At 36.6% G+C, this 13296-nt stretch overlaps 1 protein-coding gene across 2 annotated transcripts in view; it reads right to left on the bottom strand.

The window, feature by feature from the left end:
- The window catches only part of USP9X (ubiquitin specific peptidase 9 X-linked), a 100897-nt gene that overhangs the window by 3555 nt on the left and 84046 nt on the right, over positions 1-13296 (bottom strand). For both annotated transcript variants that reach the window (XM_084505698.1, XM_084505697.1), the window contains exons 36-43: positions 13114-13237; positions 11621-11846; positions 10412-10541; positions 7046-7231; positions 5166-5386; positions 3057-3145; positions 661-817; positions 73-285 (exon numbers count right to left, since the gene is read on the bottom strand). In XM_084505698.1, coding sequence (XP_084361824.1) covers positions 73-285; positions 661-817; positions 3057-3145; positions 5166-5386; positions 7046-7231; positions 10412-10541; positions 11621-11846; positions 13114-13237 — 1346 coding nt within the window. The remainder of the gene's footprint in view (positions 1-72; positions 286-660; positions 818-3056; positions 3146-5165; positions 5387-7045; positions 7232-10411; positions 10542-11620; positions 11847-13113; positions 13238-13296) is intronic.

Below are 13296 nucleotides of genomic sequence, written 5' to 3'. Positions count from 1 at the left end.
CTCCTTTTTGATCATTTATTTACAGAAATATTTTACTCGAAGTTTTTAACAGATGTCAAATTAGTTCTTTACCTCCTCTGGGCAGAGTTCACAAGCTTTTGCAAGAGTCATTCTAGCACTGTGTGATCTCTCTAGGAAGTAGCCGTTTGATGTTTCATTGCTTTGTATTGGTGGCGACCAATTATTATAGGTGTATTGGGGATTGCCAGTGTATGGTCTACGCTCAAGCTCATCTCCAAGCCATTCTACTGCCCAGGTCCACTTTCTCTTCAAATCCCCATTGCTCTGCAGATGAAAAGTTAATACTTCAGAATTATTTTATTTCAAAATATTTCTCTTTCTATATATCAGCTCAAGAGAACAGACCACCGACATCACTAGACCACCAATATACTGCTTATAAGACTCCCTCAAATACTCTTTTTTGCACAAAGAAACTTCAAATTTGAAATGAAGTCTGAGCAGTTTGCAGCTGCATCACATGAATGCAAGTTTAATCAAACTGCTCAGTACAAAATACTGACCTTACGATATTAGAAGGTCTGCATGAGTTTCACTTGCAAGTCAAAATTTCATCAGGTCAATGAAAATTGAATTAATTTTATTTTATTCTTACACAGAACTGGAGAAAAAGCAGCAACAGACAGAACAAGTTTTTACCTGAAGAATCTGGTAGGCTACAGGACAGTTGCTGAAGAGGGCTACCATGCATTTTATACACTGGTAAGCTCTTTTCTGATAATGGTTCTTAGAGCGCTGAATGGTGTCAAACAGCCCATCCCTGTCATCTGGGATACCCTTAAGTGCATTGTGAATCCTACAAAAAAAGACAAACAAACAAACAACAACAACAAAAACACAAAAAGCAGGAGTTAGAATTCAGCCTTCACTTACCATGCAATTATAAAAGGGATCACTCATTCTAAATGTTCTGACTCTGGTAGAAGTGCCTTCTGCTCTTGAACAACGGGTAGGGGAATTGATTACCATCCTCATTTCTTGCAGGGTTTCCAAATTCACACGCTTTTGGCTTTGAAAAACCATTGGAGGGAGACATAGAACCTACACTGTCAACATCTCTAAGAGATGCATTCATTGTAGGAAAAGTAGCAGACCTATTTTTGTTTCATCTTTGTCAATAATCAGCAAATAGTCCCCAGGCAGCAGACATCCTAGGCCTCACTACGAAAAAGAGATTGCATTGCTTGAGTGTGTGCAGAGAAGAGCAACGAAGCTGGTGATGGGACTAGAAAACAAGACTCATGAGGAGCAGTTGAGGAAACTGGGTTTGTTTAGTCTGACAGAGACCGAGGGGAGACCTCATTGCTCTCTTCAACTACCTGTAAAGAGGTTGCGACAAGGAGAGTGTCTTGTAACATTAGCTTCTCAAATCAAGAGAAATCTATGAGAGGTTCTAATACCAAAGAACAGCAGCAGACATCTCAGTAATGGAGCAACTACAGGATGTGCGCTGTTTAAGACCAGATGATTCTTATTTTCTGTAAGTTGGAAGAGATTACTATTTGCTATGGACAGTCACATTATTTAACTATGGAGTAGTTACACTATTTATTAAACTATGATTATCAGAGCAAAACTAAGAACAGGACAGAGACCAATGCTCCAAGCTACTGCCAGAAGTGGCAGCAAAAAATCAGAGGGTGACTGCAGTTGGCAACTTTATACTCCTCTGCTGAGGCCTAGCACAATTTCAATGAACACTATATTTAAGATTGCAGTCTCAAGAATAACAGTGACGTACATCTTCAAGTACAGCAAGTCATACTGCAACATTCAACCTCCTCCATACTCCATTATTTCTAACATAGCACTATCCTAAACAAACACTTCTCACCTGCATTTCTACCGTAGAATATATATATTTTTTACTTCACACCTCTTAAAATATAAGAAGACTTAGGACTTCTCATGGAAGTATTTGCTTAGCAGGAAGAAAACATAAACTATAGTACATATGCATTACTTATACATATATATGCAAGCTTGAAAAGTCCTCTTATAAAAGGTATTCTCATCCCTTACCTAAGCAGTAGTTCCTATAAAGAAAATTAAAAAAGTCTCTCCAGCCTAGTCTTGAGGTTTTGGAGTGTGCTAAGCCAGATCCCCATCTTCTCTCTGAATATTTCTTGAAGCAAGGCTAGGCAACTAATGAATTGAGTATAGTCCTAAGAGGGTAGTCTACTTCTACAAGTATATATGAGTTCACTCCAATACCCTTGCTGTTACTGTCGTTTTTTGAAGTGTGTTCTTACTTAAAATATTTTAAATGCCATAGGGGACATGGTTGCAAACAATTTAGTAATTCCAGTATTATCTAAGTTCACTAATTATGAAACAGAGATATTTCAAAATATTGACAAGTAGCTTTTGCTTTGTGTTACCTCACCTACTACTACTATTACTGTATAAAACTTCTAAGTAACTGACTTACATGCATTCTCTTGGATAGTCATTATTTGTAGTAATCCCACTTTTCATAGTTTTCAAAAACTTTATTCTCTAGACATACGAAAACTAGGTTTGAAACTGGGTGAATACTTCATATTTTAGTTAAAATTCTTTTGAAATATGGCTGTAGAAAATACTTTGCCTATGAAATCTGCTTTTCTCCCAGGTTCACACTTCATCCATGTCTCAGTATCACTCCTGTGATTGTTGTGCTTGTTAGCAGTAAGACCAGAACATCATTGAACCCTCTTAGACGACAAGTTTCCACGGATCAATCTAAACAACTAACAGTAAATACCAATGTGTTTAGCTTAACTGGCACATTAGTAAGCGTCTTCTGAGTGTGAACAACCTTGCACTTATAGGACTGAGTAGCAAATTTCTCAATAGTAAGGAAGATACAGGTTAAAATCTAGATTCAAGTTGTCTCAATATTTGAGATAAAATGGAAAAAAATGCTTTATCCCTCTACTTTGATTTATATAAATTTAAAACAAACCTCTTAAAAGGATTAGCAACAGAAACACTGGGAAAACAGTCTGTATCAAACATAATAATGAATCATAAAAAGACAGGTAACTACAAACCTGTGAGTTTGCCAAGAATCCTCAATTAATAGGATTTGCAGAAGCAGATCCAAGTAAGGTCGAAGCTCATATGTGTATGAATATGCAACCTTAAAAAGTAAAAATGCAGAGAACACAAGAAAGCATTCTTTGAAGCGTGTAGATTACATGGTCAATACAAGAACAATTCATGTGAAGTTTACTGTTACTTAAGGAATATTTCAAGATACAATGCATACTTTGTTATTAGTTTAAATGCTGGTAGGTGGTTTTTTTTTTTTTCTTTAATACATAGCAGATTTCGTAAAGGACAGGTGTTTTATCATTAGTTTTTAACAGAATTGATCTGAAGCATCTGGACCAATCATGAGATGCCAGAGAAGCTACCTTGAAAAATACTTTTAGAAACACAAAATTACAAAACAGTACTTTCCACTAATATTGTTACTTCTAGACACTACGTTCAAGTCCATACTAAAACACAAAATATATGGCTAAGTAAAATTTAGTAGTGATTTTATTATGATTTTTTTCAAGTGCCAAACAGAAGGACACAGAAAACTTTCTGTTTACATAGAAAAAATGCACTGATTTAAGACTAGCTGATACAAGTCAAAAACAAACCTTATTTGGAGTGGAAGAGTGTGATTAACCCTACAGAGATTACAAAGGAAAAACAAAACAGCCCCAAATAATGATTCTTTCCTGAGCCTGAAGCCACGCGTATTTTGCAGACTTGTAAAAAAAAAAAAAAAAAAAAAAAAGGTTCTTACATACATACTCAAAATAAATACAAGGGAGATCTTAAGATGCTAAATTTTGATTCTACTGAAAGAAGACATTGTATCGATAACAAGAGAAAAGCCGAATTAAATGTACTTACAATACAGAGACCACCCCAGCCTACTTACTTAGAATCACAGAATGGTTTGATTTGGAAAGGATCTTTAAAATGATCTAGTTCTAACTCCCCTGCCATGGGCAGGGACACCTTCCACCGGACCAGGCTGCCCAAAGCCCCATTCAGCCTGGCCTTTAGTACTTCCAGGGATGGGGCACCCACAGCTGCTCTGGGTGACCTGTTCCAGCACCTCACCATCCTTACTGTGAAGAATTTCTTTCTAGTATCTAACACAAATCTCCCCTCTTCTAGTTTAAAGTCATTACACCATGTCCGCACACTACAGGCCCTGATAATAAGTCCCTCCCCCATCATTCTTGCAGATACCATTTAAGTACTGGAAGCCTGCTGTAAGGTCTTCCCCCGAGCCTTCTCCTTAAGCCGAACAACCCCAACTCTCTCAGCTTCTCTTCACAGAAAGGTGCTCCAGTCCTCTGATCATTTCTGTGGACCTGCTCCAAACAGGTCCATGTCTCCCTCCTATACTGGGAGACTCAGACCCAGATTCAGCACTCCAGCAGGGGTTTCACGAGTGGAGTAGAGGGGGAGCATCACCTTCCCTTGACCTGCTGGCCATGTTCTTTTTGATGCAGCCCAGGATGCAGTTGGCCTTCTGGGCTACAGGCATGCACTGCTGGCTCATGGTGAGCTTTTTATCCACCAGTACTCGGCAAAGTGCTTCTCCACAGAGCTGCTCTCAATCCATTTTTCTCCCAGCCTGTACTGATGTTTGGGATTGTCCTGACCCAGGACCTTGAACATGGCTTTGCTGAACTTCATGAGGTTCACATACGCCCACCTCTCAAGCCTGTCCAGATCCCTCTGACATCCTTTCCCCTCTGAAGTGCCAACTGCACCACTCAGCTTGGTGTCATCCACAAACTTGCTGTGGGTGCACTCAATCTCACTGTCCACATCACAAATGAAAACACTAAGCAGTACCAAAATATTAAACAGCACCAGTCCTAATGCAGATCCCTGAGGAACAAATATGTAGCCCTGAGGGACTTAACACTGTGTTCCTAACTCAAAAATGGTTAATTGCTTTCCTAAATTTATAAAAGGATTTATTTTAATACTCCATTATGATGTATACCCAAGAGTAAAAAATAGTGACAGAAGATACTACCCTATGGAACTCAGTATTTAATTGTATTACATTCCTATACATACAGATCTTGCATCATACACATTCATATGCCCATCTTCCTTCTAACATTTATTTTTACCTGCCAGAGAAGTTCACTGAGGACAGTGGAAGAGAACTGAGGATTCTCCCAACAGCAGAAACGAAGCAACTTGATGGTCTCTTCAGAATTGCTGCAATCTTCAATGATTTTCTTCACATAACTGGTTCTCACAAACAAAATGTCTGCTACGTTCTGCTGAAGTGCCATTATAGGTTGAGATAAATTAGGATCACCGTAAGGGTTGGCAAGCGGAGGATTACCTGGAACAAGCAGTTATTCCAGATGAAAAGGTACCAGAACACTTTCAATGTGCAGAGACAACAAAATATAAGTTATTGTAACTAATCAATATAATACAGGAAAAATACACTTAGCAGTCAGTTTGCTTTGAAAAATACTATGGTATGAAATAACTCAATTTTCTGATTGTGCAGCTCAACTTGTGCTGCCCAAGAAAACTACTACTCCCTCGCAGAAGAGATTATGCAGTGACAATCAGTGCAGAACAGCTGGAAACACATTCATATGCAACAGGAGGAATTATTGGGAGTTTCCTCGATGGTAGAATCCTCTTATTTCCAGAATCTGCTTCTAACCTTGTGTAACACAGCCCAAGCCTATCAAAATTTAAGACACATTACATCTACTTATTTCACTAGGCAATGGGAATGTCTATAATATAACACTCCAGTTTGAGTAGTGTAGATTAAGAGGACTAATGAAAGAATCAAAATTAATATAGCTTATTTAGTAAGCTTTATTTTGTGTAGAGAGACTGTTGATTTGCTCCTAATGTTTCTTGATTTAATAGTGTTGCGTTTACAGTTATTATAGGAGGATGCTTAGAAGTCCAAGGAAGAACTTTCCCATCTTACAATGCTAAAGCATAAATTTACTCTGAAAACAGTAATAATAAGCATAGTAATGTTCATACAAAACTTTTTTTTTTATTTATTTTTTAAGTAGAACATTAAGAATACAGTGAATATATGACTCATTTTCACAGGTAGAGTATCTTTTTGTCTTATCCTCAAATAATACACTGGAAACAAAACCAAATCAAAGTCACCAAATGATTCTGCAGCTTATTATAGCACAGTAAATTTTTCAGTTCATTAATCTTACTGTAGCGCATTCTAGCCTATTGACTTTACAGCCTGACACATTGAGCTGTAATGACTTTACTGTTAAATAGCTTCTCTACAGGCTCCTAATTAGGTTTTCTAAACTATGCTTAATATAGAACACGTACATATACAGGCTATAAAATTCACATAGCCGAATATTCTGTCACCATTTCTCAAAAGTAACTGTGTATTCTCTTCAACTAGTGGGGATATTAATGATTTATACTGTGGTAGATTAATTTCTAACTGATTCTTCATCTATTATAAATGAAAGTGGTGGCTTCTGTTTGTCTTTCTGCAAATGAGCACCAAGTGGATATTTTCAAGAGCTATCCAAAGCATTATCTCTTTACCAATAACCGCTATTAGGTACTTCAGAACATGGTACAATTTTTTCCTGTACAGATTACTTTTTCCTGGTAACATGAAAGTCATTTATTATTTTCTACTCAGAATCAAAATACCTTTTGCAAGTCTTTGCAATGAGTTTAAACTATTAAACTAAATCATTAATATCTTGCATCAGCAAAAAACTACTTCACTATTTAGATGTTTTCCCATATCTTGAAGTAGTAAGCCAAGGTTTGTTTCATCTGTTTTTTAGTTTGTCAGCATATAAAATCAGTTTTGTCTAAAACAAACATTTATGCCTTTAAACAAAGGGATTGCTATACACAGAAGTCAAATATTTTTCCAGCTGATCCATTTCATACACGGTTAACAAAATATGTACAAAAGACATTTATTGATATACTCAATTAATAGTTCAGGAAAGTGGAAAATTTACCATACCATTGATAGAAGACTGCATCCGCGATGACACATTGCAACAACGGATCAGTTGTGACACAACAGTGTATAGCTTCCCCAGTTCAGCATACTGGTATTTAATTGGAGGGCCTGGACCTTCATCCAGAGCCACAAGCATGAAGGTTGCAGGAACATTTAGTTTCAGAAGTTGTGTCTTCTCTGCTACACCTTTAGAGGGGAAAAAAAAAATAATTAAGAAAAAATCCTATTTTTAGCACCGACAATGTATTTTTTCAGAAAAATAACTACACAATTGATAACTTCGCAGTTGCTGTTTTTTATCATCATCATTATGCTTTCTGAAAAAAGAAAATCCGTAAGACGCACAAGAAATTATGTTCAGATGAAAAAAATCACAATGAAGAAGAGCAGTAGATGACTACGATTTCTTAATAGCGTTCATTAACGCTTCAGTAACTAGCATTTGTGTTAATAGCAAAGTTTCAGAGAAGTCTTTTGGGACAAAAAATAGTCATTTTTTGAAATAAGTGTTTATAGTGGGGCTCAGAAGAGGATGAACACCCTCCATATTATATTCCATGATTTGTCCATCACAAGATAGATACATCAGTTACAAATTTAAGACACTTCCAACCGTGGCATACTTTGCAGTAAGTGTAAATAAGAGCGACAAAAATCAATTCAAGGAGAGAAAAAACAAAATGAAAAAACCTGCCAAGCCAACCAACAATTCAACTAATTCAATCAATCAGTTGGTGTCACTACAAAAGTACCTTGCACATACTTACCATTAAACAAGATATGCCCCTTTCGATCTTATATTCTATTTCTCAGTTTGGTTAAAAGTCATGCTTTCTCATACATTTGCAAAGTTTTTTCTTAATCTGAAATACAACTGAGCCTTACCTACCATCGTTCTAATAGGATGAAGGAATCCAGATACCATGTTATTAGAGCTGTTTTACAGTATTTTTTGGTTATATTAGATAGTTTTGTAGTTACGAATGGAACTCTCTCACACAACTTGGGGTGTTGCAGGCAGGGTGGATTGTATATTTTGCTGAATGAGCACTCCACATCCACACAGATGCTTTCAGTTAACAGTAGTAAGACAAGCACAACTGTTTAGTATTTCTTTGTTTGTCTTTGCAGAGTAGATTAGGATAACAACCAGCCCCAGAAATAAAATCAAGTTATGCTTTTTCATCTGCATTCTGAGTGCTTTCCTAGTCAGAGCCTTCAAACACATCAAGTAACACAAAATGCGCTGAATGACATGGAAAACTCAGAAAAAAGTTACAGCAGAATGGCATCTCTTTTCTATAGTGACAGTAAGTCCATTCTGGGGGTAATGATGGAACACTGCTTGACTGAGAATGCTTTGATAGACAAACTACATCAAAATATTGTACATTATAGATGAAATTAAATTAACACGATTACCTAGGGTTATCTTAAAATATTAAATTCCTTTTGTGCGGGTAGACAATTTTAAAGACCTTCCAAAACTCTGTGCATATGTTTGTGGCAATCCTATGTGGGAATGCTGAAATAACCATTTGGATTGATACACTTACTTAACACTTTAGTCACAAAGGAATCCAACAGAACCTCAGATTTATAGCCTGCATGAGGTGATAACCAGCAATGGCAGAGCTGTTCAATACGTATTACAAAATTTTGTAGGCTTTCCAGGGGAACAGATTTTCTCACTTCATGCTACTTGACACAAAAGGATGAGAGTATCTTGTGTTAGAGTAAGAGAGAGGGTCTAATAGACTATCACTATAAACAATACCATATCTTGGGTAGGACATGCTGTAGAAAAAGACACTTTGTGACTTATCACATGAGAAAGAAGAACAGCCCCTGATAGAAGACCCTCATAACTTGGAAGAGTAAAATGTAGAGGTTGGTGACAGTTCACTAGGTCTGAACCTGTGGCTACCCTCATCCATCTTGGAGTGCAGAAACAATCCTTAATTCATTTGGCTAACATTTTAATCCTCTTAATTGCTCTTCCTGAGAACAAATACATAAAGCAGCAATGTTTTAACCCACCTGAGAAACAGCTTAGCATTATTTTTCAGTGTGCTGGTAATGCTACATGAAAATGATACAGCCATTCATTTGAATGTGAGTAACACCGATCTCAGTTTAAAAGCAAAAATTATCTTTGTTTTGAATAATTACTTTGGATATTATTTCATTCTATTCTTAGCATATGGGATAGTGACTCTCTACGCAAAGAACCTACACAATCCAGAATTTGTTACAAGTCTTTTGTACTTCTAAATCCATGCCTACTACTTTTTCTGTAGTGCTGGATATAATTAAGACCCACAGCAGAAATGATTGATGCTGTAAGGGTCACAGCCAGTATTTCACATTCATCACTACAAAATTGATAATCATCTCATGTCAGTTGTATTTCACCTTGTTTGTAATGGGTCTTCAATGTAGCATCTGCAAATACAGGTCGTCCTACTAGCCTTGCATTCAAATATGCTTATCAAACATATATTAATATGCAATCATACTCAATTTCTAATTTAAGCTTTCATTAGAAAATGTAGGATACTAGCATTTAAGAACAGAAACACTTTCCCAAGCCTGGGAAAACTTTACTTAAGCCTTCCTATGTTGCAAAAACACTGGCTTTTCTTGCTTGTGTTTATTTTGGATGAACTGCAATACTTGATAAACTCAGAGTGGAATTTCCTGATTTTTGCATTCTTTTACCTCATATGATGTCTATGTTGAAAGCATTCTGGCAAGCGATGTCTAAGAACAAGCACAGATTAAGCTATTTCCTCAGTCCCATGAAGAGGTTTTAAAGGGAAGACAGTTGCAGAGCTAGAGTTTTGCATTTGTAGCTGTCAAGTTTCTTGGTTAACTAAAGAAATTAGTATCAATGGGGCACAACTGGAGCACATAGATAAAGCACGACTATCTGCACTACTCCATTTTCTTTATGGAAAAATCATCCCTCTCTTTCCTGAACTTTCACCTCTCTCAACTTCTTCAGTTTCAGAAGTTAAGACAGTCCCACATGCTTCTTGGATCTCGTGACCTCCCTGCAAAGAAACCTGAATGAAGCATAATCTTTCTTGCCACAGATTTTCACCCCCACAGTCTTTAGAAGGACACGCTCACATAGCCCCAAGCTTCTTGTGTTAGTCTTCCAAAGCTGGCAGGAAGACAAAAGCTCCAAATCCTAAACTGGAAGAGCGCAGATTCTCTACAGAGAATTTATGAGACACCTCATGATAACAATCTACCCGAAGCTGAGAAACTGGATCCTCATGCAATTACCTGGGAAACCGAAAAGTTAATAAAAAACAGTTTACTACAGCACATCAGAAAAAGTGTGTGTGATTTGCTTACCTAGATTGGCATACATCACAAACAGATTGAAATACTGCTGCAAGTGACGTCCATGTTCAGATACTTCCCTTCTAAGAAGATTTAGTACCGCTCTCAGTAAGTGATCACTTAAACTTAAGTTATCATAAGCCTATAAAAAAAAAGTTTGATTATTAGCAGCAGAACCTGTAAAATCTTTGTTTAGTTTATACTTTTAATTCTTGCTTTCTGCTGCCAAACAGAAGGGACTTAAAACACTAGCAGCTTGTCTTCTGAACCTCACACAAAAAGTCCTGAGCACAGCAATACACTAATATACTAGTAAGGTAGATATACAATGAATAAGACTTGCATCACTAAGTATCATACAAGTCTGAGAAATTATACAAGTATGTAAGTTTTTAACTGTAAAAAGCACGTGCAGTTCCACTGTGAACTTCACAGAATAAAATAAACAACCAAATCACACCTACAGGTTTATCTCAAATGCCTCCTGCAGAACAAAACAAAAAATCCCAAACAACCCACTATCAAAATATATGTAACCTTAACATAAAACTAACTCTTTTGTTGGATTCAGTAGTGAAAATACTCTGAAAAAAAAATGGAATAATACAAATGAAATAATTGTCTTACTGTAGACATTAAAAACCTTAAAAATTTGACATAGCAAAGGTTCATAAAAGTTGTTTTTTTCCCTTAGATTTTAATACAGTTCGATTTCAATACAGTGCAAACAAAAACATTGTTATGCCAACTACAACATTAAGATTTCGGCTTTTTTGTGTTTTGTTTGGCAGTTCTGGGCATATAAAACTAGGCAATTCACTTTCTACTCCTATGCAAAGTTAAAACTTTTGATTATTTCAGTGTTGCAGAATGCAAGGAAAGTACTCTAGGTAACTCCTACTTTTTAAAATTCTAAATGGAAAACAAGGGTTCACTTTCCTTTTCATTACCTAGCTACAAGCCATTCCTTTTATTTTGTAGTTTCATACTTCCAACTAAACTCAAAGTTCTTGCTACTTAGTCCTGACAGAGATTTACAAACGAGATGAAACTGAACCCCCCTGACAGCACCTCTCATGAACTGGTCGAGTTGCCTAACGGTACGTAGAACAGTTTTCCTGTAAACACTAATGCATCTATTCCAGAATTAGCTTATATTAAACACTTATAATGAAGAAATAAGAACAAGTTTCAGAAGCTTTTCATTAGAAAATTAAATACCTGACTGGAAGGTCCAGGAGAGGCAAAAGGTGAAGGACATGGTCCATCTTGCAACGAAAAATGTGCAATAAATACTATAAGTTTTGCAAACGCACCCCTAACTTCAGCACTAGGGCATTCCAGGAGATACTCAGAGAAGCGGTTTGAAACATTAAAAAGGACATTATGTGCAAACCAAAAGCGTACATTCTTGCTGTGACGGAGAAGGATGCATAATGCATCATACCTGAAAATAAACGATACAACTTAATGACTGCGACACTAATAAATTGAAAGATGTATTCTTTTTGCAGAACTTGAAAATACACATTAAAGGTGACCTCCAAACATTTTTGCTCACAAAATGTTTACAATCAGATAAACTGTAGCTCTTATAGCAATATATATATATTTTTTTACAGTCACACACATACAAAAAAAAAATCAATAAAAAAGGTATTAAAGTGTAGCATTTCACTTCTACCATCCATAAGAATGAACAAAGGATTATGTTCCCTAACCTCCAAACCACTACTCAACACAGCTGTAAACAGGCAGTCCTCATTCCCTCTGTATTGGAAATGGGGGAGGAGTAAACGACAGAGAATGCTTGAGGTGGACTTTACAAGCTGTGTATAAGACCTGCAACCAAGCATATTATTCCTATCAGGAATTTATATTCTTTTACAGATCATTAAAAAAAGAAGAGTAAAATATCTGTCTTGGAGAGGTCTTGTGTGACTTCTGTCCTCTGCAGAAATACATGAACACCTCTTGATCTCTTAAAATAACAGGGGTAACAACTGCTCTGAAGGTTGCTGTTGGGAGAAGAAAGCGAGGCACACATTTGCCATGTATTACAGAACTACTTACTTGTTTCTGGGAAACTATTGATAATGAATACTAGATTTTCTCCCTAGCTCTGTCAGAAGTAACCTGCTCTCTTCTCTCCTGAACCCAGTAACAGTTTAAAGAACGACAGTGGTGAAAATGCTGTGGTGCTGTAAGGCTATTGCAGTTTGTTATAACCCACACAGATTTGAATCACAGGCCCCTCAGCAGTATCTATAAGCACTCTGAAACTTTAGACTCTTTTAGCAGAGTATGAAAGTAACAGACTTTCAGAAACAGGACACAAATATTAGCTGCATAACTTTGGGTTGAAAAGAGCTTTGTTTAAAACTAACTGAACTATGAACAAACCATTCTGAATTGAAGTCAAAATACACAACCTATTATTTTGCTCTAAAAATGCAGACTCTATTGTCACAAATGAAAAAGCAGATTTAAGCTCTATTAAAAAAAAATGCTGTTCAGCTCAGCAGCTTATTTTAAGGCTCATTTTCTTCCCAGTATTTCCCCCTTTTTCATGTGCAGCTTGACCACAGATTTGGGGGAGGGGTGGAAGACAGGACGGACCACTAACACCTTCTGTTGCCATGTGTACACAACTAGGATCTTTTAACAGACACTGAACTTCCAAAACTGTAATTGTTGTTAAAAAGATAAGATACCAATCACTAGCAGGGCCACGGACTATTTTCTTTGTATGAAATCCTGTGGTGAAGAGAAATCTAGCAGCAAGCTGAATACTAATCATAGTTATTTCTTCTGCTTCAGGCAACAGATGATCTTGTCCTAAAGAAAAAACAAAATGCTCACATGTAGACAAAGTAAAAGTGATTTAGTTTTAATAA

This window comes from Aythya ferina, assembly GCF_964211825.1.
Source record: "Aythya ferina genome assembly, chromosome: 1".
NCBI classification, from domain to species: Eukaryota; Metazoa; Chordata; class Aves; order Anseriformes; family Anatidae; genus Aythya; species Aythya ferina.
The sequence above is the reverse complement of the archived record's forward strand: the minus strand, read 5'-3'. Positions and strand labels throughout refer to the sequence as shown.